Genomic DNA, 24032 nt, shown 5'->3' with positions numbered 1-24032 from the left:
GATAACATAAATATAACTCAATCTGTGTATAAAATATAATGTGAGGTAATCGACTTGTTCGAAAACCGAAAAGTTCAATGACATCTGTATGACCTGCTGTTAACGGAGAATGATATGACCGTCATATTATGACTCCTTGCTAAATATTGATAAAATGCCCAAATATACATACTATATAAGATTTGATAATTTACTCTGAAATAGATATTTAAAAACATTGAAAGACTATCAAAATAAACAAGGAACGACCAACAAACACGCATGTCAACGTCATACAACACGTCACCAAATTAAAATATATTTGTTTTTTCTTAATTGAAAAGTTATATATTAAACAATCTATAAACATTTTATTTGATACAGAAATTTTTATCTATTTTTATAATATCACTTTTTAGAATCGAGCTGAGATATATTAAAATAATCGAAGATGTGATTGTATAACGTAGGTATATCTCATATCTGTTTAAAACACATTGCTATTGTTAAAGTACATCTGAAAGGCCTTTCAGATACTACTACAAATATCTATTATATAGAATTAATAAAATATATCGTGCGTCAAAATTAAAAATAATACAAGAGGAAAGTTACATACATTTTATAATACGCAGCGATATTATGAATACGACAATCAAAGTGCAGTGTGTGCGTAATATAAAACTCTTTGTTACAGTTTTAATATAGTATCACTTCATACAGCTTCCTTATTAATGAAATGTACGCAAAAATCCTGACCTGTTTTATTTTGATGTTAAGCACCGCGATACTTTGCAAGCAGTTTACAATACGCCTTCGCAGCGAGAGGTTATATTACTAAGAAGTAATTATCCATTAAAATGCAGTTCAAGCCCAAAAATACTTTGTTGCACCTCCGCCCCGATTCAACCGATGTTATTCTTAAAGAATATAATTTGGACAAGCCGGGAGCTATGGAGGAGTCTATCAAAATATTACGGGATTGGGTTAAGAAACAACCGCATTTTACTAGGACTGACTTCAGTGAGTATATTTTTTTAATGTTATTTTAATTTAATGTAATAAATTCTATCAGATCAATTTATTCGGTAATTTTTATAATTTTAATAATAACCATATTTCGGTGATGGAATGGAATAAGGCTCAAAAAGAAAAGGCTCAAGGAAGTTGGTTGTTTAATTTAGTAAATAATTTGAATTGCATGTTATTTAATAAAGTGAGGTAACACTTATTTAAAATGGAGAAATCAAGGAAATTATCTCTCGGATCTTGCTTAAATAATTACATGTTACAAGTTCTATTTAACAAGAAAATCAGATTTGCGATTAAAATAATTAAGACAACTTTGTAATAGTTTATTAATTGAAATTGTTGGTTCATTGATGGAGTATTTTAAAAATTAAATTTATGGAGACGAAATCATTGGACAATACATTGAGTTACTATGTACTACGTGTACATAGTAAACTCAAACTCAAACATTTATTTTTACAATTAGAATTCTTCGAGAAGCACTGTTGAAACGTCTAATTTTTAACATTTATCACCGATTCGGAAAGCAGTATCTATGGAGAAGAACCGGCTATAAACTCCATAGTTGCTCTTTTTAATAATGTCAGTAGGTATTACAATTTAATTAGGTACAAAATAAATAAAATAAATAAATAAATATTATAGGACATTATTACACAAATCGACCTTGTCCCACAGTAAGCTCAATTAAGGCTTGTGTTGTGGGTACTATGCGACGATAAATATAATATTTAATAAATACATATATAGATAATAACACCCAGACCCAAGAACAAATAATTGATTTCATCACACAAATATTTGCCCTGACCGGGGATCGAACCCGGGACCGTCGGCTCAGTAGGCAGTTACTTTACCACTGCGCCAACCGCGTCGTCTAATGTCAAATATGTAACTGTATAATATTATCTTATATTCTAGGAGGTAGCAACGTTGACAAGTGAGCATTTTAGTATAGTTGGTTCTTTGATATGCTGTTCCTCTTGCTATTTCGGTTACAGTCCCGGCTGTCTGGCTGGCCCCAGTGGTTGCGTTTATTAGTGCGCATCTTATCTGCACAGGAAAATATCCTTAATTTAAAGTCATTTTTTAACGCGTAATTTTTAATCGTTTGCCTTTAGATAGATCCATTAGACATACGTTTTTTATTGCAAGACGTTTTTTTCGTTGTTAAATAGGTGCCAGACGCAATTTTTATTTCAAAATAATTAAAATATCATCGAAATAAGTGAAATTCCATCAACATGAGTCCTAGTGAAGGATAAGTAATCACTGTGTTACTTATACTATATATATAATATTCATTTTACTATTTACAGTTTTTTTGCAACAATCTACCATATCGCCTCCTTTTTCCCAACGAACCTCAAATAGGACGTTATGTAAACTTGATAAAAACCAAATATCATCAAGAAATTAAAGACTTTTTAACGGATTTTATTTTTAAACGCGATTTATTCATTGTATTATTTTCCCAAGTCTTTAATTTCAAAATGTATAATACTCGCGTAAAATCAAACACTAGAAAATACAAATATCATCAAATTCATATTTATACCCAAAAGTGTAATAAATATGAAACCATCTATTAAAAATATTAGTTTACTAATTATTCAATATAAGTATTAAAAAAGGATAATATAATATAAATAATAAAGTTATTACTTACCTTTTAAGCGGACTCATGTTGATGTAATTTCACTTATTTCGATGACATTTTAGTTATTTTGAAATAAAAATTGCGTATGGCACCTATTTTACAACGAAAAAAACGTCTTGTAATAAAAAAATTATGTCTGATGGATCTATCTAAAGGCAAAAGATTAAAAATTACGCGTTAAAAAATGACTTTAAATTAAGGATATTTTCCTGTGCAGATAAGATGCGCACTAATAAACGCAACCACTGCGGCCAGCCAGACAGCCCGGACTCTAAACGAAATAGCAAGAGAAACAGTATATCAAAAACCCAACTATACTAAAATGACTTTTTTTTAAACGTTGCTAGCTCCCGTACTATTAATATGCAAAAGAACTGCCCTGTGGTTTTTACGCGACAACCCGCCATGGGTTTTCATCTTCCATATTATATTCCTAAATGCTGCAAATAGACTCTTTGAACTAATAAGTTTTTTACATAATTTTTAAATTTTTTAGCACTAATAAACCCTTTAATACTATGAGGAATTCTGTTGTAAAAAAGTATAGCTTGGCCCATAAATGAATTACTTATACCAACTATAGTAGGTACATACTAACTCAATGGGACAATACTATATATTTTTTCGACTCTTAAAATATTTTAATTTTTAAATCGATATTCATTGGCTTCATTTATCTTTATTTCTGTCTTTAATGTTCAGATTTTACTCGTTTTTAGCTCGTTAATATTTATAAGAACGAATTTGTTGATTTAAGCCACTTCAATAATTATGTACACATATCGTTAATCACATATTAACGTTATCTCTAAATAAAAATCGTACCTACTTAAAGGGTCAACGAATAATAGTTTAGAAAATTAAAACGTTAGTATATTTTTTTATATAAAAGTTACTAGCTGTGCCTAAACCATGAATAAACCATGGGAAAAACTGTATATTTTGAAAGATCTCCACTCTCACTTAGTTTGCCTAGCAACATTCTTATTTGTTGAAATTATAAGAACATTCTAGACCTTTCCACCGTTGCTAGGCAACTTAATGAGTGATAATATATCGATTTTATCTAATAGAGGCCCAAAAATAATTAATTCGTGATTTCCTTTTCGAGTATTAGATTAACGATAAAAGCTTTTCACACGTCTATATGAATAAAAGGTGTTTGTATGCTATGTGATTTTAGTCTTCATATTTTAAGCCAAAATATTGTCAGTTGTCAGTGTATGAATTCAATTTTTTGATTATGTAGTCAAATCCATACTAATATTATAAATGCGAAAGTAACTCTGTCTGTCTGTCTGTTACTCTTAACTACTGAACCAATTTGCATGAAATTTGGTATAGAGATATTTTGTTACCCAAAAAAGGACATTATTTATCCCGGAAATCCCACTGGAACGGGAACTATGCGGGTTTTTCATTGACTTCGCGGGCAAAGCTGCGGGCGGAAAGCTAGTATACATAAGTATGTTATAATAACGCTATATGAGTATATTATAATAACGAAAACTTATCATCCTATGACTAGGTTTTCGCCCGCTGCTTCGTCCGCGTTGTCAAAAGAAAACTCGCGTTGTTGCCGTTTCCGCGGGATTTTCAATCTCTGTTTCAGTCTCTGTCCTTTTAATATGATAATCAAAGTTACCTTCTATATTACGTGTGCCAACTTTCATGAAAATCGGTTCTGTACAATTTTTGAGTGAAGCAGTAACAAACAAACATACTTGCGCAATTATAATTTTGATAGGATTTCTTATATTTGATATAGCGATTTATTCATTATATATTTTTAATATAACTACCAAAATAATTATGTGATAAAATTGGACAATAATTCCATTGATTTATTTAGGTATATCATATTGAAATCAACAATATACTTTGAAAAGAGTTAAATGTAATCAGATGAAATGGTTAGGTAATCTAAACCAAGATCAAACAGGAAATACAATATTTTTATTTATTTATTTATGCTTTATTGCTCAAGATAAATTACAAATTGAGACTTAACCTAGGATACATTATAACAAACGGCGGCCTTATCGCTAGATAGCGATTTCTTCCAGACAACCGGTTGTAAACAGAGAAATTAAGTAATGGATAGGAGTAGGGCAGAGCACAAATAAATATACACACATGTACATAATATACATTTATTTAAATCCATACTAATATTATAAATGCGAAAGTAACTCTGTCTGTCTGTCTGTCTGTTACTCAATCACGCCTTAACTACTGAACCAATTTGCATGAAATTTGGTATAGAGATATTTTGATACCCGAGAAAGGATATATGATAGGTTTTATCCCGGAAATACTACGGGAACGGGTTTTTCTTTGAAAACGCGGGCGAAGCCGCGGGCGGAAAGCTAGTATAAAATATTTCACAAATTAATCAACAAAATCATAATACCCTATATTAAAAAAAAACAGTAAGCTAAAAGTTAAAGCTAATGTTTTTTTTCATCTATTTGGATGATTTTATCTAATCTATCACTATCCGAGTTTTGTTTAATTTAATATAATAATTGTCACTCATAAAATGATAACAAATGCTATATAATTATAAAGTAAATGCAAAAATAAAACAAAAATGATGAATGATACCTGCATTAATATTGGTAGAGTAATCAAAATTTTAAACGAATTGAATATTCATGAACTAAATTAAAAAATTGAATTAAAACATAATACTTATTAATGATTAAATTCAAAAACAAATATATCTACCAAATGCCTATGATTACTTTTATGCAGAATATATTAAAACAAAACATTTTATTATTTTGGTTGTAGGTTTAATAAAAGGGCGTATTTATTATATTACTAGTGGTCCGCCCCGGCTTCGCCCGTGGTACATATTTCGCAATAAAAGGTAGCCTATGTCCTTTCTCGGGTATCAAAATATCTCCATACCAAATTTCATGCAAATTGTTTCAGTAGTTTAGGCGTGATTGAGTATCAGACAGACAGACAGAGTTACTTTCGCATTTATAATATTAGTATGGATTATTATAATACTGTTCAATTAAATTGAGCCGATAATTTTTTTTGTATGTGTCAACATAGCACCCGAATATATTTATTTGCACAGGGTAATTAACAGACCCGATTGTTTAATACACATCAGTTAAAAATCGATCGATAAATATAACAAGTAATACCTACTTATGCAGTATTTTATTATATACTAGCTTCCGCCCGCGACTCCGTTCGCGCGGATGTCCGTCTTCGCGTGGATGGTTTATTTCTCCATTTTGAGTAACTCTGACAATGACATATTATAAATATCTATTGGACCCAAATACGGCTAGGTATAATAATACGCAACGTGTTTTCGCGGTTCTACAGAACAACGTCTATGGATACAACTGAAAAATTAAGATTAATTTTTTTTCTACGTATTTTTCCAGGATAAAAAGTATCCTATTTTACGCCCAGGATAATAAGGTATAATTATACCAAGTTTCATCGAAATCGAACCGTTAGTTTTCACGTGATGTCTTCACATACAGACAGACAGACAGACAGACAGACAGACAGACAGACAGACAAAAATTTTTTTAATCACATATTTGGGTTTGGTATCGATCCAGTAACACCCCCTGCTATTTATTTTTTCAATATTTTCAATGTACAGAATTGACCCTTCTACAGATTTATTATATGTATAGATGTATTCTAGCTGCTCCGCGCGGTTTCACCCTCGTGGCAGCACACCTGTTGGTCGTAGCGTGATGATATATAGCCTTCCTCGATAAACAGGCTATCTAACACCGAAAGAATTTTTCAAATCGGACCGGTAGTTCCCGAGATTAGCGCGTTCAAACAAACAAACAAACTCTTCAGCTTCAGCAAACAGGAGATAGAAGGAAGGTCCGATTTGAAAAATTCTTTCGGTGTTAGATAGCCCGTTTATAGAGGAAGGTTGAAGGCTATATCATTACCAGACCAACAAGAGCGGAGCAATGCGGGTGAAACCGCGGGGCACAGCTAGTAAAACATAAACAACGTCTTCTCTCGTAGTTTTTGACAAATTCAACTATTTTATAATTATTATAATGATAATTGGTTATCTTCTAGTGGTGCCTCAAGCATGAGCAAGGTGCTATTACGTGTTATATTATAATGTTTTAAGTTATTGCAACGAAATAATAACGAAGAAAGCCTGTTTACGTTGTAGCAAATTAATGGCAGTTAGTGCTTGCAAAAGTAAATAATAATATGCAAGCTGTCATAATTGAAAAAAAATTATCGGTTCATTTTTTATTAGAATTAGGTGTTGTTTACTATTTACGAATCATATTTGCTACCTAATGCAAATATTGTGTTGCTATTTAAATTAAAACATCAACAATTTAATTGCGTTTTTGAAATAATATTAAATGATGACATAGATAAAATAACATTCTAACGCATTTATGAAAAAATAAATATTTCATTTTGGAACATTAAACTAGAATCGATTTCATTGAAACGCTGCGTCATTTAATTTTCAAACTCGTTATGTATTCTTTGTATAAAATAAAAAACAAATAATAATAAACAATTAGCAAAATAAAAAAAAAACACTGCGTAAGGAAACAAAAACAACATTAGTCATTTTCTGTAGAAAAAGGAACACGAAATACTAACATATCTTATGTTAGAATATATTATGATAGAACTTCTAGAAAGTTCTATCATAATAATATATTAAGCTCACTTTAATTTAAAAACAACAATATAATATTTTGTATTCGCTTGAAAACTGCAAGTGCAAGCGAAAATGAACTCGCAATAATTACGTACAAAATGAAACGATTTTCTCAATTTTCAGCTGATGGATACCTGCGCTCAACAATCTTAGAGGGAAAGGGCTCGATTGAGAAGGCAAAACAATACATCGATAGAATGTGCACCCTGAGGACTTTATTACCTCAGTGTTTTGGCGTTCTCGATGTCAGAAATGATTTCAAAAATGTATTCGAAGTAACGTAAGTATTTTTTTTTGGGAATTTCCAAAAAATAACGGGGGTTTTTCATTGTTGTACTTTGTTATACGCATGGGAATTCAAAAAATCCCACGCTCATGTTCTTTTGTTAATTGTTTACATGTTTTATTGACGTGCATACCTAATATAAATTATACGTAGAAAACGCGTACAAAATGTTTTAATTAAATGAAGTACCACCTAATTAACCGACTTCAAAAAAAGCAGGAGGTTATCAATTCGGCCGGTATGTTTTTTTATTTTTTTTTATGTATGTAATGTATGTTTTTGTTTAACCGATTTACGTGATTCTTTTTTTGTTCGTTGCGGGATGGTGTCGAATTGGTCCCATAAAAATTTTATTCGGATAGGCCCAGTAGTTTTTATTTTATGAGCATTTTTGTCTGTATTTGTTAATGTTGCAAGTGCAAGTTTGAAGTCGGTTGTTTTTAACGCAGTTATAACTTGTTAATTAGTATAAATTTACAAAATTAAAATAAATATCTACAGTCTACTTTCTCTTACAAAATTTCGCACAGAATGTGCAAAAGCAATAATCTGTTATGCAACGAAGGTAATAGGGATTGTGACGTCATCAACCGAAAAAGGTTATGAGTAAAAGCGGGTTTCGCACGAGTCAATGATGTTTGTTCAAAAGTATATAATTATGGCCTTGGCTTTAAGTCTTATCAAATATAAAATTCTGGAGCCTATTACCATACATTTATACATAATTATTCGCCCACATGTTCGTTATTTTGTATATATTAATATAAATAAGGAACTCATTACATACGCATTAATTGTAGATTTTTACAAAAACGGGCCTCAATACCGGAATATCCCTTTTAATTTCCGTCTATATTAAATTAAATTTTTGTTCAATTTACTTCCTTGTTCGGTTTATCGAGGTCCTAAGAAAGTTGTTGGGAATTAAATTTAATATAATATTATTTGCAAATAATTATAATGCAAAGAAAAGTGTTTTTTAATAAAGTGTGCTTTTATTTTTTTATTTTTAATAACTTTAATGTCGTGTCATTAGGAAAATATTACGCAATAATTTTTACATGTTTTGTTATATTTTTTCAGTACTCCGGTAATTTTACCGAATTTGACTAAGGAGCATTATAGAGTATTCGTATCGAAGCTCACAGCAAATGTCACGGATACAGCGCAGATAACGAATTACTTCAAATATGGATATTTGGTAAAACTTGTTTATTTTATTGGTAATTTAATTACTCTTGCAAACTTGAATTTCGGCAGCATTGTATTGATTTGAATTTTTACGGAGTTGTTGGGGAATTTTATGAATTAAAAAGCATTAAGAAATTAAATACAATTTTAAAATACTTATTGAACATTTTTTTCGTTGTTATTTATCAGACTACTAGCATTTTGAATCCGAAAGTCTGCATGGATGTTTAAATTTTTGTGTTCACGCAAAAAATATTGTATCGATTTGGCTAAAATTTAGTATGCACATAAATTACAGCCTAGATTAAACTATGTACAATATTTATTACGCTGCAAAGTCAGCAAGATATCATAATTTAACTTATATAGCACTTTTTATTGTTCATAATTTGCTAAACGTTGAAATTAGGCCTATGACATGCTTCGGTAATTTGTATTATGCAAATACAATACGAATTACCGAAGCATAAAAAACAAATTTTTACCTCATGAATTGTGTTGTTTACTTATTTATTCCAGTATTAAATTGAAATTATATTATAGAAACGGAATAAATAATTCCTTATTTTACACAAGTCTTGTATGTACTTGTGTATGTATGTACTTTCAATCGATTAATATTACTTATATTATATGATTTATTGCATTTGCAGATTGGAGATTACATAAAGGCCCACGACATCATCACAGGTTACAGGCTGGTTGTCGATTTTACAGATATAAACATGATGGATCTATTAACTAAGCTAAATCCTATGGATCTGAGACACGCCTTGACAATCTATCTTGTAAGTATTTAAATAGATGTAGAAATCGATCACGTCAGTTAGGCTGGTTGCAGAGCTTGACCGACCGTCAGTGCGTACCGTTGGTCCTGACGATACGCATCAACAATTGTATGACTATGACACTAATGCGCATGACAATACGCGTGCGTATGGTCGGTCTAGCTATGAACGGTTTTATGAATTTCCATACATATGACAAGCGCGACTGACGTACGCACTGATGGTCGGTCAAGCTCTGCAACCAGCCTTAATCTTATTTGCATTGGCGTTCTAGATATAGTATGGTTTAGTCATTTGTCATTACATAGCACATTTAGTAACTTTATATCAATGTTAACATTTCGAAGGAGCGCAGCCATACTGCATACATACCGTAGTATGATTTTATTGCGATACTAAATCTATATACACACCTGATTTTTTTTTGTTTAAGTGTTTACATATTACTTTAAAATGTTAGAATAATTTAATAGTAAATTCTTTGAAATAAAATTTCTCTAAACCTATCAACTTATGTAAAGGTAGAGGAGAAGTCACTAAGTCGTGCCACTATAGCTATTTTCTTTACTACTGCTTTTTTATTAACAAGACGTATAAGTGAAATCTTATACCATTGTTTAACATTATCATAAAAGTAGATTTGTTTCACGTGATTAAAAGAATCTTCATAATACCTATTGCCTTTTATACTTATAAGTTATACAGAAATTCTTTATATCTAGATAACTATCACCAGGTTATTGACGTAACTACTATATCCATAGCATAGACACTTTTTACTAAACAATATCTACATTTCCAGGAAGGCTACGGTATGAAAATCAAAGGGATTCATCTTATAACCGCTTCAAAGTTCATTGATGGTCTAGTAGTTCTCCTGAAACAGATATTGAAACCCAAAGTAGGTGGTCGGATTTACGTGCACAAGTCTTGTGAAGATCTTCACGAAATTATTGGCAAAGATATCCTGCCTGAGGAGTTTGGTGGCTATGAGAAATCATTGAAAGCTATTCACGGTAATCATATTTGTTTAAAGTACCTAATATTTCTGTCCTTCTCCTATTTACGACATAAACGTTTATGAGGATGGTTAAAATTAAATTTATTACATACATAACCACGTACTCTGAAGACAGTGGTATCACTTGAACAAATTGGCACAATGATTATGATTATGAATAATTATGTTTATAAATTTATAATTAATATCTAAAGTATGCACTAGTAACTATCTTTTTTTTTAATAGAATTAAATAAAAAGAAATAAATCTTTGATATTTCAACAAAGAGTCGTCAGATAATAATACGTAAACTTAACATTTCAATAAATAAAACTTTAATTGTGTATCCTATGAAAAACTTATGTGAATTCTCTTTTCACTCAATCTATGTATGTATTTTATACTTGTATGAAATACACACATAGATTGATGGAACTGCATTTTATAATTCAGATTTTTAAAGAAACACACTAATAATCACTAGTTCCTCTTTAACTTATTTATATTTCGATTTTTGTTTTTGAAAAGCGGCCCGATCGGTCCACGACACAATAAATTTTCTATTGTGTTTGTGATTCCGGGGCCTGAGTTATTAAACTAAAAATCACTTAATATTTCAGAGGACTGGCTGGAAGAATTGTCCCGGGAAGAATTAAAAAAATACTTACGGGATATCAACTCAGCAAAGACCGACGAAGCTTGCAGACCTTCTGTCAAATTTAACGAGGACTACGCTGGCATGCCCGGAACCTTTAGAGTTTTAAGCCTAGATTAAATATATTAAACCATTCTTTAAAATATGTATAATGTATATTCTTTATATTATTTTTACTCTACAAAGCTTTGTTTGTCATCCTAAATAGAGTTGAGTGAGCTCCGGGTTGGACTCGGGATAAAATATAAAAAAAAACAGCTTATACCACGTAGGAAAAGGTAGATTTCCAAAGGACACAGAATTTAATAAATCCATGTACTAGTTTTTGTGTTTATCCAACATAAACAAACTTACAAGCCTTCGAATCTTTTAATTTTATTCGTGTATTCGTGTATATTGATTGAAATTATTCTTACGTACGTATTTTATATTTGCTCATCATTTAAGCAGTATCATATTAAGCATGGAAATCTGTTATTTAAATGCAGGTGTTTTTAATAATTATTAATTAATAGGTAGGTAAGTAAGAAGTCTTAAGCCATTTGACATTTGCATCAACTCAATTAATTAATTATAAGTAGCTAAATAAACGTTCTTATTTATAAACTTGTTTCATTGTATACGATCCACATTATTAATTGAGAGATCAACCGATTCCTTTGTTCCTATTTTTATTATCAAACACAATATATAACAGTTATTTGTGTCAGTGATAAGGACCATGTCATTTAACCATTAAGTTATAGCTTGTGTTTTTTCTCTAAATACGTTTTAAAAGCAATAGGAAAATTCGTTTCTGCTTCCAATGCTAAAGCGAGACTGAACGGTTGTGACTTGCGGAGCAACTGTTTAGTCGATTATATTATGCGCACTTCAATACGTTGCAATACACAATGAGCGTGTGATCGATAGTTGTCGAACTTTTCAATCACAAGTGATAACTGCGTTAAAAACAACCGACTTCAAATATAGGAATAAAAATGTTATGGGACCAATTCGACACCATCCCGCATCGAACAAAAAAAGAATCACGTAAATCGGTTCAGAAACCTCGGAGTAATCGGTGTACATACATAAAAAAAATCATACCGGCCGAATTGATGATAACCTCCTCCTTTTTTTGAAGTCGGTTAAAAAGCGAATAATACAGCTTTTTGACTTTTTTATCGATCAATTATCGAGTTGACAGAATGCGCCCGTTCATTTTATACTTATGAGACACAACAAAATATTTGTTCAACTAAAAGTTGTATGTATGCGCTAGCCCTTAGGCTACTGAACCTACGAACTTAAATATAATGGTTAAGTATTTTAAATTACTAAAAATAGCATTGGATTACACAAGGAACAAGTTTTTCCAAATTTACTTTTATGTTTCGAGTAAGATGGTATCATTTTTGGGAAAAAATATTTTATTTCCGACGAGGCTCGCAATAATTGCTAATTATTATTTTTAAGGAGTTTAAAATGAAAATTAATGTAAAAAATAACACAATTGTATAATTAATTATTTTAAATAAAGTTTTATACTGGAGAACGTCTACTGATTTTTTTTTTAATTTTTCTTTAAAAATGTTCATCACCAGTCGTTACATATTATGTGTCTTTCACGTTAAACAGTAACAATAGGATTTATACATTACTATGCACAACTATTACAGATGAACACTACATTCACAGAAATTAATAATAATAAATTAGGCGATATCTAAACACAATATATCTATATAATTAAACAAAAAAGAAATGTGTGCTCTTATCATTAAAGAGTTCTGATTAAATACAACAGGCAATAATTTTGTATATAGCTATGTATATTTATAGTTAATTAGATTTCCGCCCGCGGCTTCGCCCGCGTTTGCAAAGGAAAACCCGCATAGTTCCCGTTCCCGTGGGATTTCCGGGATAAAAACTATCCTATTTGTTAATCCAAGTTACCTTCTATATGTGTGCTAAATTTCATTGTAATCGGTTCAGTAGTTTTTACGTGAAAGAGTAACAAACATCCATACATCCATACAAACTTTCGCATTTATAATATTAGTAGGATTAAGGTAAACAGTGACAGTAGTCTTGTTTCATTATTTATTGTATTATTTTTATTAATAAATACATTACTTTTATTAAACTGTCATTCACAAAACGATCCTTCGCAATATCGTTGTCGATGTCGTTTTAAAAGAGATGTAGGTAGGTACATTTCTATATCTCCGTGGTATGTCAACCAATATACATAATTATTTTCTTTAATAGGTAATAATCTAATATCTGAATGCAATTTTGGTTTTTAATATGTTTCCTGGACGTCCTTAATAACTCGATTTTCAGACAACTCATGAACTTTTGCTGAGATCAGCTCACCTCGATAATGACATTTTTTATTCAACCAGCCCCCCTAGCCAAGTGGCTTTCTGTTAGCGTAGCGTTCAACAGATACGTTTATCTACAGCTTACGTCAATCTCATACATTCGTAGTCTATTCTATTGAACGCTACGCTAACAGAAAGCCACTTGGCTAGGGGGGCTGACCATACTCTTGAATGAAAAAATAATTGTTTTGTAGGTACTAACAGGTCAAGGATTGACATATTTTAAACAATTTACAATGCAATATTATACCAAAAATGAAATTAAGATATAGAAATAAATTAATATAGTTAAAAAAAAACACGCTGAAAATCATGAAATTATTGAAGTTACACAGTTGACAAGTGTACGAAGATTGAATTAAATCTGTTATATCCGTTTAAAGTGAGAAAATTTAGTCTAAAGTACTGACTTACAAACATAGAGCGAAGCAAGTGAAGCTAACAAAATAGTGTTTATATAATTAGCATTGTGAAGAGAAATAAAACAGCAAACTTTGGTGAGTTTTTTTATTACGTTTAACATTCATTTTAATAAATTAATTTTCAATTCACTAGACACTATCACTTAACATTATTTGATTAGGTATTGGTTCTTCTAAAAATGTTCAAGGTGGGTGGGTTTTTTTTTCCATAGGGTAACGTAGTTTTTTGAAATATTATTTTCTATGATATAAATTATAATATGTAGTAAAATCTACTGAGTGTGGAAAAAAATCAAAAATCCATTAATATAAGTTCGAGGCTGACTCGCGACACTTAAAGAATTCCGTAAATTATTTTTTTAAATGACTTTTTGATCACAACATTATGGTATTTATGGCAAGAGAACGCGAGAGAGCAAGAGCTTTTCAATTTAATTTATAGAAGCTATCAATAATATATATTTTCCAAAATGATTACTCTAGTATAAGTTTTTGAAACGTCCTGTGTTTCAAATCAAATAAAAATAACTCAATGACAATGACCATTAAAATAATATACTCTCTTTTTGTAATGCATTTTAAATTAAGGACTGTAACCCCTCAAGAACAATGTAAATAAAAACTTTATTATTTATTCTTATTAAACTTACAACAAATCAAATTAAAAAAATATAATTTTTAAAATATGTAGTTATATCCATTATCATTGCAATTAAACAATAAATTATTTACTTGCAATTGGCATTTATTATTGTTTTATTTTATTCATTAAAGGTCCCTTACAGCTGTTATTATAAAAGTTTTAAATAATTAAAATAATAATTTAAAAAGCCTATTGACGTTTTGCAAATATAAATATAATAATATTAACCAGCGTTCAGTAGTAAAAATCGCAGCTTATCACCGCAGTTTAAATGAAGCAGTTGTAGTGAGTACACATATTCATCTCTAAGGAAAAATGGTAGAAATACAAGGGAATAAGCTGTTACAATTACACACAGATACCGTGGAGTTTGTAAGAAAAAGCATCAATTTAGAAAAAGAAGAAGACAGGCGACACGCCATCGAAATCTTGAAGAAATGGGTGGAAAGTCAACCGCACTTCTTGAAGAAGGATTTTCGTTAGTATTGTTTATTTTTTAATTTTTCGACATTTTAAGTTCTATGATGATATATTATCTTATTTTATTATTTGTTTTTCTGATAATATCGTAAACAATATCATCAATATATTTTTTAACGCGCACTGCAAAGGAACAGCTCTTCTCTCTCCAATGAGAGAAGCATGTTTATTTTTTCTCTTTTAAATAAAATTAAATAATTCAGTTAAAAAGCAAATCAGTCACAAAGACTGCTGATAGAAGTGTACACTTATAATTACAATTTTGGTATTTAAATGTGAATTTTGAGAACACCAGCAAGCCGGTAAAGCGAAACCATTAGACATTTTCTGGAGATCAACGCGACTAAAGAAGTTTTCAATGCAAATATTAATTTCGACAATAATGCTTATGCTTATTATATAAATAAATAAAAACTCTTTTAAATACGTCAATAACATCTACTAAATGAAGGTTGTAGGCTTAATTTAATTCAATCAAACTAGTTTTACAGGCACATTTGTATAAAATATGCCTATTTAAAATATTATATGCATAGGCTAATGTTTGCGAATAGTCCCCGTAAATTTGTCTTATATTAAAATAGTCGAAAAAACGTGTTTAATTTCATATAATTATTGTCCACGTAAACTAATGGAAAATTACTTATTATAATTCAAAAATCTTCTGTTCTGTTATTATAGTCATATTCTTACTTTTTGTCTGGTCCTAAATTTTTAAAGATTTAAAAGGAAACGGTTTTACACGGGTTTTTTTTCATATTAAAAATGTAGACATTTGAATTATTTTTAGTTTGTTAGTCAATTATTAACACTAAGAACAGTAGAATGTCATTATAATACTGCTTATATAATACTATAAAGTAAATAAATAGGAAGTTGTGAAATAGAGTAGATCCATAAGAAACTCATAAATGATAAATACGTGAAATGTATATGTGACTCATAAGGCATACCCCAAGATTCGATTTTTAATTATTTCAATAAATATGTAATATAAGTATATTTTGTGAAAACTGATTAACTTTAGCATGCACTCTATATCATTTTATATGATTTAAAGTCGGTCATAAAACACGTAATAAACTTAGCACTTAAGTGGTGTAAAATTAAAAGTCTAGGTCAGCCAGACCATCTGTTGTAAATGCCAGAATGCTGTTCTTGTAAAGTTGCACAGAATACATAATAGTAGCTAAACGCTAAAAGTTGGTCAAATATAACCAATCTAGAGCAATAATTAATCAGAGTTAACATGTGCATTTAATTTGGGGTATTAAAGTGATCTAAATGAGATAAGATTAAAGGAAGCTTCACTAAAATAATACACTAGCTGTAATTGGTTTTAGCGTGAATATAGGTATCATAATATGTAATCCTTCCTCGATAAATGCACTATCTAATTGTGACATAATTTTTCAAATCGTGTCCGTAGTTGGAATTAGCGCCCAGCTAACCAAAAAACAAAGTCTGCAGCTTTATAATATTAGTATAGGTGTGAATGTGCATTTGTTCATGTATTTATATTACATTATTATACATATAATATTAAAATTTAAAATACCATAGACATAAAACGATACTAGATTAATAAATTGTTAAACTACCATCACGTTTGAGACCAGTAAAAGCGAATCACGTTTCAAAGATGTACGAATTTGATTCCAAAAATACTTCAGTAAATAAAAATTTATTTCTACAAATAACGCCTATAATGTTTATAATTTTACGCAGCGAAGATAAAACCTTTATTTTATTATTATTCATCACCTGAGCAATTTTACTGCAAACTAGATTGTCCTAGACCTAATTTCTTTAGTATAACTAGCATAGATATTAATATTAACGTTTGTGGAGTTCCTTGACAAATTAACTTTCTAGAAGGCTTATAGAATGACGTGGACGTAGAATGACGAATAAATAATAATTATCCCATATTTTAAATATTATTAAAACTCAAACAAAGCTGACTATTCACTTTTGAAGTATTCAATAAATATATTAAACTAGGTTTCCGCCCGCGTCTTCGCCCGCGCAGTCAAAGAAAAACACGCATAGTTCCCGTTCCCGTGGGATATCCGGGATTGCGTCATTTTCCCGGGATAAAAAGTAGCATGTCCTCCCTCGGGTATCAAAATATCTCCATACCAAGTTTCATGAAAATTGGTTCAGAAGTTTAGGCGTGATTGAGTAATAACAGACAGACAGACAGAGTTACTTTCGCATTTATAATATTAGTATGGAATATTTATGTGAAAAATTAAGAGCATGATGTAAAATATAATATTATATTATTTATAGTTTTTATATTATTTTTTAAACCACAGCTAATTAGCTGCACTTATTGCACAGATTGCACTGTTTAAAAACATTTCCGCATATAAATTTTCTAATTTTTCATGGTATTTCTTAATTAACTCTTCATTTATTCTTAAAAATAAACATTATTTAATAATAATTAATTATTACATTTATTTTCCGCAGCTGATCCCTATTTGGAGTCATGTATAATAACATCAAAAGGATCGATAGAAAATGCAAAGAAGCGACTCGACAAAATGTGCACAGTTAAAACTCTGATGCCTGAATTCTTCCAAGAACTAAACCCTAAGAAGGACTTGAACGTAATGTTTGAAGTTATGTAAGTTTTAATTCCTTAAAGTATTTTTATGTAAATACTTGCGTAAAATAAAACACGACTAAATACTAGTTTAATATGAAAGATTCGATAATAAATTACAAACTAAATCTGTCCTAAAACTTGATTCATATATGAAAAATATGGAACAGCTATATTTTTCATTTGCGCATTCATTAGAAAAGTAGCCTAAAACAGATCAGAATCAGACATTAAATTTATAGAATGTAACTTTGATCCGGATCTTACGCCAGTGAAACTAATCTATTAGGTAATATATTACTTTGGCATATCGTATTTCAATTTAACTTAATTGTAACGATAAAAACTCCTAAAATACTTTTTATTTACTCTTGCAGAAATGTAGCAATCTGTCCAAAATTAACAAAGGAACATCATCGATTGTTCGTAGCGAAGGCTTTGAAGACACCCACTAATGCTCAGCATATTAGTGTAGTGTATAGGTTCTGCATTCTTGTAAGTAATTATCATCAAATATCTGTAAATAAAAATTATAATTTTATCATCCATTTTCATTGAGTTTTAGTCTAAGCAAATTTTTCGATACTCATATTTTAACATACTTTACGCCTGCAAGCAAATTCGTTAATATTCGCATAGTAGTTTATAAATAATATGTTATCGTTGATACATTTTCAAAACCACTAAAAGGTTCAATAATAATTTTGTTTAAGTTTAAAAACTTGATAAAGAATTTTTGGTTGAAATATATCATAAGAAACTTTGTGTTTATGTGTATTTATTTAACTTAATATATATGTACATTTATTATGAAACATTTCTTTTAGATTTCAGAGTACGTAAGGCGGTATGACTACGTTGATGGATTCCGTGTGGTATATGACCTGACCGAAGTAGATTTAGTTAAATTTGTCTCCAACATTAATGTCGTCGAATTGAGACAAGCTTTCAGTATTTATATGGTGAGGAATACAGTTTTATAACACATACTTAAATTTTTTTTAGGAATAAAAATGCATCATAATTGGATAATCAAATAGATTTGAAGTGAAATTGGTTTCTTTATATTTTTTATAATTTGGGTATTCTAATATTAAAAACATTTAGATATAACGTTTAAAGTATAAGGCATCTACTTACAAAACGTAACGTGAAACGACATGGGAAAATAATGCATTAGTTTCTGATTTATTTTCTTATTATTGTTAAACTTTAGCCTCTATTTCTTGTTGATAAGATGATCTGTATAATTACACTATTTCCTACTTTAAAAGTTTAAAACATGCTCTATTCTTCAGGATGGCTACGGTATGAAGGTAAAGGGCATCCACATGATCACACAGTCAAAAGCGATCGACCTTCTAGTGCAGATCTTCAAACAGATACTAAAACCAAAATTAGCAAGCCGCATACATATTCATAAGTCTAGTGATGAATTGTTTGATATTATTGGAAAAGATGTGCTACCCGTGGATTTTGGAGGATATGAAAAATCTATAAAAGAATTGCAAGGTTGGTTATTATTCATCAATACATAGTATAAAACAAAGTCGCTTTCTCTGTCCCTACGTCCCTATGCTAAAAAACTTTAAAACTATGCTACAGATTTTAATGTGATGTTTTAAACAGATAGAGTGAATCAAGAATTCAAGAAGATGGTTTTGGTATATAATTTATTAGGGTCTAGAAAGCAGGCGAAGCCGCGGGCGGAAATCTAGTTTATAATATTATATTGGAGGAAACCTCGGTTTCTAGTCGTTATAAAATAAGTGCGTAAACATTTTTTTTTATGATTCTGTCAACGTAAATTATCTTAACAGATATTGTATTATGCTATTATATTATTAAGAAACATTTTATACGGTCTACGTTTTGTCCTTTGAAATCGTTTTTGTAAGTCAATAACAAAAAAACTTTCTGTCGATAAAGATGACTATTGACGGAAAACTTTTTGTTATTGACTGATGTCAAATATTACTTACGTAGTAGGTGCTATTTACAAATTGTAGTAATCTGCGGTTATAGCACCAATTAGGGCGCGTCCATAAATTACGTGACATTTTTATGGGGCGAATCAAATCTTCAATCCTTACGCTGGGGAAAGGGGGAGGGGGTGTAAAGTTCAAAAATTGAAAACACACTTTACGTAATTTATGGGCGCCCCCTTACTATTTGTCAAAGTAATTAAGCAATCTGTGCTATAACCACAGAATATAATATTATAATAGTTTTCTTACTTATTACATACAAAACACTTTACCCTATTTGGCACACATAACATAATTCATTTAATTAATTACACGAACTAAACTAATTGAAATGTAACTCATTAAAAAAGACTGAGAGCCTTGACCCTTAAATACTAGTTCTTTTATAAACCACTTAATATTTTGCGACGTTTAAATGATTTTCTCGAAATTTAATAAAAACAAAATTTTATCAAAATATTACGTAATTGCGTAATTTTATAGATGTAAAGTAGGTACACACACGCACAGACTGTGGTAAGCGAATTTTTTTCACTATGAGATGCTTCATAAATTGTTTTATCAACAAAGAGAAGAAAAGAGAAGACAAAGAAATTTGAAAAAGAAATTCAAGAATTTGATCATTAAAATTATTATCAGTAACAATACTCAATGCGTTTCTAAGAAATACCGATTTTCACTTCAATAGGCCTTCTTAGATCTTCATTGTTTTTACAATGGTTGTTATTTTTGTATAAGAGGTTGACTAGGAATTGCTTTTTTAGTTCTCAAACGTTTGATTTATATACAGTTATTTCAGTTTTCAGTTTTCCTTTATGTTTTTGTTACTAGCAAGATAGGTTCGATCACTATTACTAAATAGTTAGGTACTAGTTCTACATTACTACGTTATACAATGGTACCTTCCACTACAGTCTATATATTTTAATAGAAAATCAATAAATTGTTATAATGATAGTACTTCGGCTCTCATTCAGTCATACTTAATACTTTAGCGTTTCTAGTATATTCAGTGATTTTACTATAGTTTATCGACACTCATTAAAGATAATAAAAACGGCTATATTTGTCCTTACCAGTTTTCAGGAATTAAATGATGCCTAAACACTATTGAAAACAGTTTTGTATGTAATTACTTAACCGTTTTCAGCATTGAAATGATGTGTAAGACCTAATACAGTAATATAAATCAATTAAATAAAATACTAAAAATATTATATTATACTTAAATTTTATACTTTTAGATGACTGGGTGAACGTTCTATCGTCGAAAGATGTCATGGACTACATGCGAGAAATGAGGGGAGCGAAAACTAACGAAAATCTTCGTCAGAACAATCGGTTCAACGAAGAGTACGCTGGCATGCCTGGGACATTCCGAGTGTTGAGTGTAGATTAGAATTTTATCTCTTATATTTTATTGTGCCCTAGCATTCCACCCGCGACTTTGCTCCCGTCGTCAATAACTTAGAAAATTATACTAAAATTAATGTATAACAATATTATAATCTTCATTGATAAACACGCTATCTATTAATCCATAGGTGCAGTACAGTTCTTGAGATTATCATGAATAGACAGACAAACAGCCAACAGGCACATGGGACGGATAACAATTTTGTTTGATAATATTATAATATGATACTTATAATTTTCACGTTTTTATAAATTTGATTTGTATAGCTTGGAAAAATGTAAAAAATATATATTATTTAACACGAAACCTTCAGTGCGTGAAGGTGGAAATTTGGTTTAATTTGTGTTTAGTTTTTCTTCAAATTGAAATATTATCTATTGTTTATTATTTCCTTTATTTTTATTTTAAATATGATTAAGGATAATGATAATTTAAATAAAAACATAGAATAGGTTATGTTATTTGCATACATTTGCAGTTAATTGGTATTTTCTGTTGATAATAATGGATGGAGGGTTTGTATATTATTATATTAAATTAATTGCAATGTTAGAACTGATACAATTAACATAAATTCGTCTTATTTTTCAATATTGGTAATGTCATTTAGTATTTAATTCAATAAATAAGTTACTGTGTTTAAAAACATCAAGAAAAACACAATTATGTATATAAATAAAGTTATATCTGCTTAAAATCATCTTTCTTTTTTACCCTTTTTTAATAAAATTATTATGTAGTTTTATTTGTATTCATATCATCTGTAAGTATTACGTTTTTATTATAATAAGATGGTTAAAAAATGAGAAATTTGCACATAAGTATATAATTCAAAGATATTATAATAACTCATACTATTGAACAAATCTATATAAATTTCAACAAATAGGATAGTTCTATTTATTTTAATTATTATTTGAAAGTTCTTCTAAAAAAAAGTTTTAAAACTGTCACCTGACTATAGGAAAATGAACGAGTTAGGTGTTTGATACTTTCCCTTTATCGAGTACGACAAGTAATTAGATGATATTTTATAAGATAAAACTGGTAAAAGGTTCAAAACTTTGACATCACATTATTCACGTTATCACAAGATTCTAAAGTAAAAAAAAATCATTATGCAATATGCATTCGTATGATTATGGTAAAGTTTTAGTTATATTCGAGTTAGGCAAAAACAGACATAAAGCAGATTCGAAGTTGAAGCACTCCTTAATTATCTAGGTCAATAACAAGGTCAATAAATATAAAATGTTTTTAAACAAATGAATAATTTAAACCTCATTATAACATGACATTTTGTATGATACAGTTAAAAACGTGCCTCCTCCCTCAGCCTTTTTCGAGTGAACTTCAAAAGCTGCTGTAGTTTATCAAACTTTATTATTTATTTTTATTTTATCAATTAACTAGCTTTCCGCCCGCGGCTTCGCCCGCGTTTTCATACAAAACCCCGCATAGTTCCCTTTCCCGTGGGATTTCCGGGATAAAACCTATCCTATCTCTCAAGTTGGATCAAACTGCACATGGTGTGTGAATTTTATTATAATCGGTTAAGTGGTTTATGAGTCCATTGAGGACAAACATTGTGACACGAGATTTATATATATTAAGATTAAGATATTCGTATTCAGAGAGCTAAAGGTTGCAAAGGTTTTTGATTTTGAGTTTCATTCAATTCTGTGTGTCTTTCATCAATTTGGTTTTCTATTTAGCTCAAGATTTATCTTATTCTAATAAATCAAATCCATACCATAACTAATCATATTTTTCTTATTATGTATATATTCATATTCATTGTAAAGTTTCCCTAATGAGGATTTTTTTCAAAATGGTAAGATTATAAGCAAGAAGCAAACGAATAATAAAAGATTATTTATTATTCTGAGAACGTACGTATAACGTACATATAAACAACTAGTGGTCAGCTCCGGCTTCGCCCGTGGTACATATTTCGCAACAAAAGGTAGCCTATTTTCTTTCTCAGGGTCTAAAGATTGTCTGTGCCAAATTTCATCAAAATCGGTCCAGTAGTTTATGCGTAAAAACCATACATACATATATACATAATTACAAACCTTTTTTAATATTAGTATAGACTATAGACCAATATCGCTTGAGCAAAGATTAAGGTAAAAGCACCTAATACGGAGGTATTTCACAACATTTGAAAGTAAGTAACAAAAATAAGCATTAATTGTAAGTCTTTATCCATATTTTTTTTTCAAAATCTATGAGCCTAAGTAGGACTCCATCAAAAAAACTGACACATTATATTTGGAAATTAAATACTGCAAATAGTCCATTGAATGAGTCCCTCCAAGGGGGGTCCAGAGTGCGTGAGTTAGTAACGTTAGATGTTTCTTCGGAAACATGTCAAGAGTCCCTAGGTAATAAACATACTAAAACCCCGGAATACTAGGAGGAGCCCCGGAGTGGGGGGAGGGGGGAAAAGGTCCATTTTTTTTTCATTTTTCCCTTAAATCTCAAAAACAGTACATGTTAGAGAAAAACTTTCAAGGAAAAGTTGAAAGGCCATAAAATTATCTACAAGTTGTACCTAAATCATTTTTTCCGTAAAGTTTCTGAGTTACACGCAGTAAAAAATGATTTTGGCTCAAACAATTTCCCCATACGATCAAAAAATATTTCTTTCTTTCAAAAAAATATTCCCATTTTATTTTAATTTTTTAATTAAAATCTAAAAAAATTAAATCTTAATTATTTCACGAACGATTATTTTGGTAGAGTATAATTATTTGGTCTGTAATAGTAATAATATTTATTATTTATAAGTCACCATAATATCAT

At 29.9% G+C, this 24032-nt stretch overlaps 2 protein-coding genes across 2 annotated transcripts; both read left to right on the top strand.

Moving 5' to 3' along the window:
- Nucleotides 1-734: 734 nt before the first annotated feature.
- LOC123700323 (clavesin-1-like) lies at nt 735-11868 on the top strand. The gene is made up of 6 exons (XM_045647505.1): nt 735-1002; nt 7491-7647; nt 8737-8854; nt 9498-9632; nt 10435-10648; nt 11254-11868. Exons 1-6 carry the CDS (start codon nt 840-842, stop codon nt 11406-11408), a joined length of 942 nt encoding a protein of 313 aa, XP_045503461.1. The 5' UTR covers nt 735-839; the 3' UTR covers nt 11409-11868.
- Nucleotides 11869-14981: 3113 nt separating this feature from the next.
- LOC123700145 lies at nt 14982-21809 on the top strand. Its single transcript, XM_045647276.1, has 6 exons — nt 14982-15200; nt 17681-17837; nt 18194-18311; nt 18644-18778; nt 19115-19328; nt 21049-21809. Exons 1-6 carry the CDS (start codon nt 15038-15040, stop codon nt 21201-21203), a joined length of 942 nt encoding a protein of 313 aa, XP_045503232.1. The 5' UTR covers nt 14982-15037; the 3' UTR covers nt 21204-21809.
- Nucleotides 21810-24032: the final 2223 nt, after the last annotated feature.

Source organism: Colias croceus, chromosome 19, assembly GCF_905220415.1.
Source record: "Colias croceus chromosome 19, ilColCroc2.1".
NCBI lineage: Eukaryota > Metazoa > Arthropoda > Insecta > Lepidoptera > Pieridae > Colias > Colias croceus.
Note: the sequence above shows the minus strand (reverse complement) of the source record. Positions and strands in the feature narration are given on the sequence as shown.

Bases quoted from the DNA above. Each gene is read 5' to 3' on its own strand.
- LOC123700323 (XM_045647505.1), top strand. From the start codon at position 840: ATGCAGTTCAAGCCCAAAAATACTTTGTTGCACCTCCGCCCCGATTCA. The intron at 1,003-7,490 runs GTGAGTATATTT...CTCAATTTTCAG, and splicing joins TTTTACTAGGACTGACTTCA to CTGATGGATACCTGCGCTCA. The intron at 7,648-8,736 runs GTAAGTATTTTT...ATATTTTTTCAG, and splicing joins AAAAATGTATTCGAAGTAAC to TACTCCGGTAATTTTACCGA.
- LOC123700145 (XM_045647276.1), top strand. From the start codon at position 15,038: ATGGTAGAAATACAAGGGAATAAGCTGTTACAATTACACACAGATACC. The intron at 18,779-19,114 runs GTGAGGAATACA...TCTATTCTTCAG, and splicing joins AAGCTTTCAGTATTTATATG to GATGGCTACGGTATGAAGGT. The intron at 19,329-21,048 runs GTTGGTTATTAT...TTATACTTTTAG, and splicing joins ATCTATAAAAGAATTGCAAG to ATGACTGGGTGAACGTTCTA.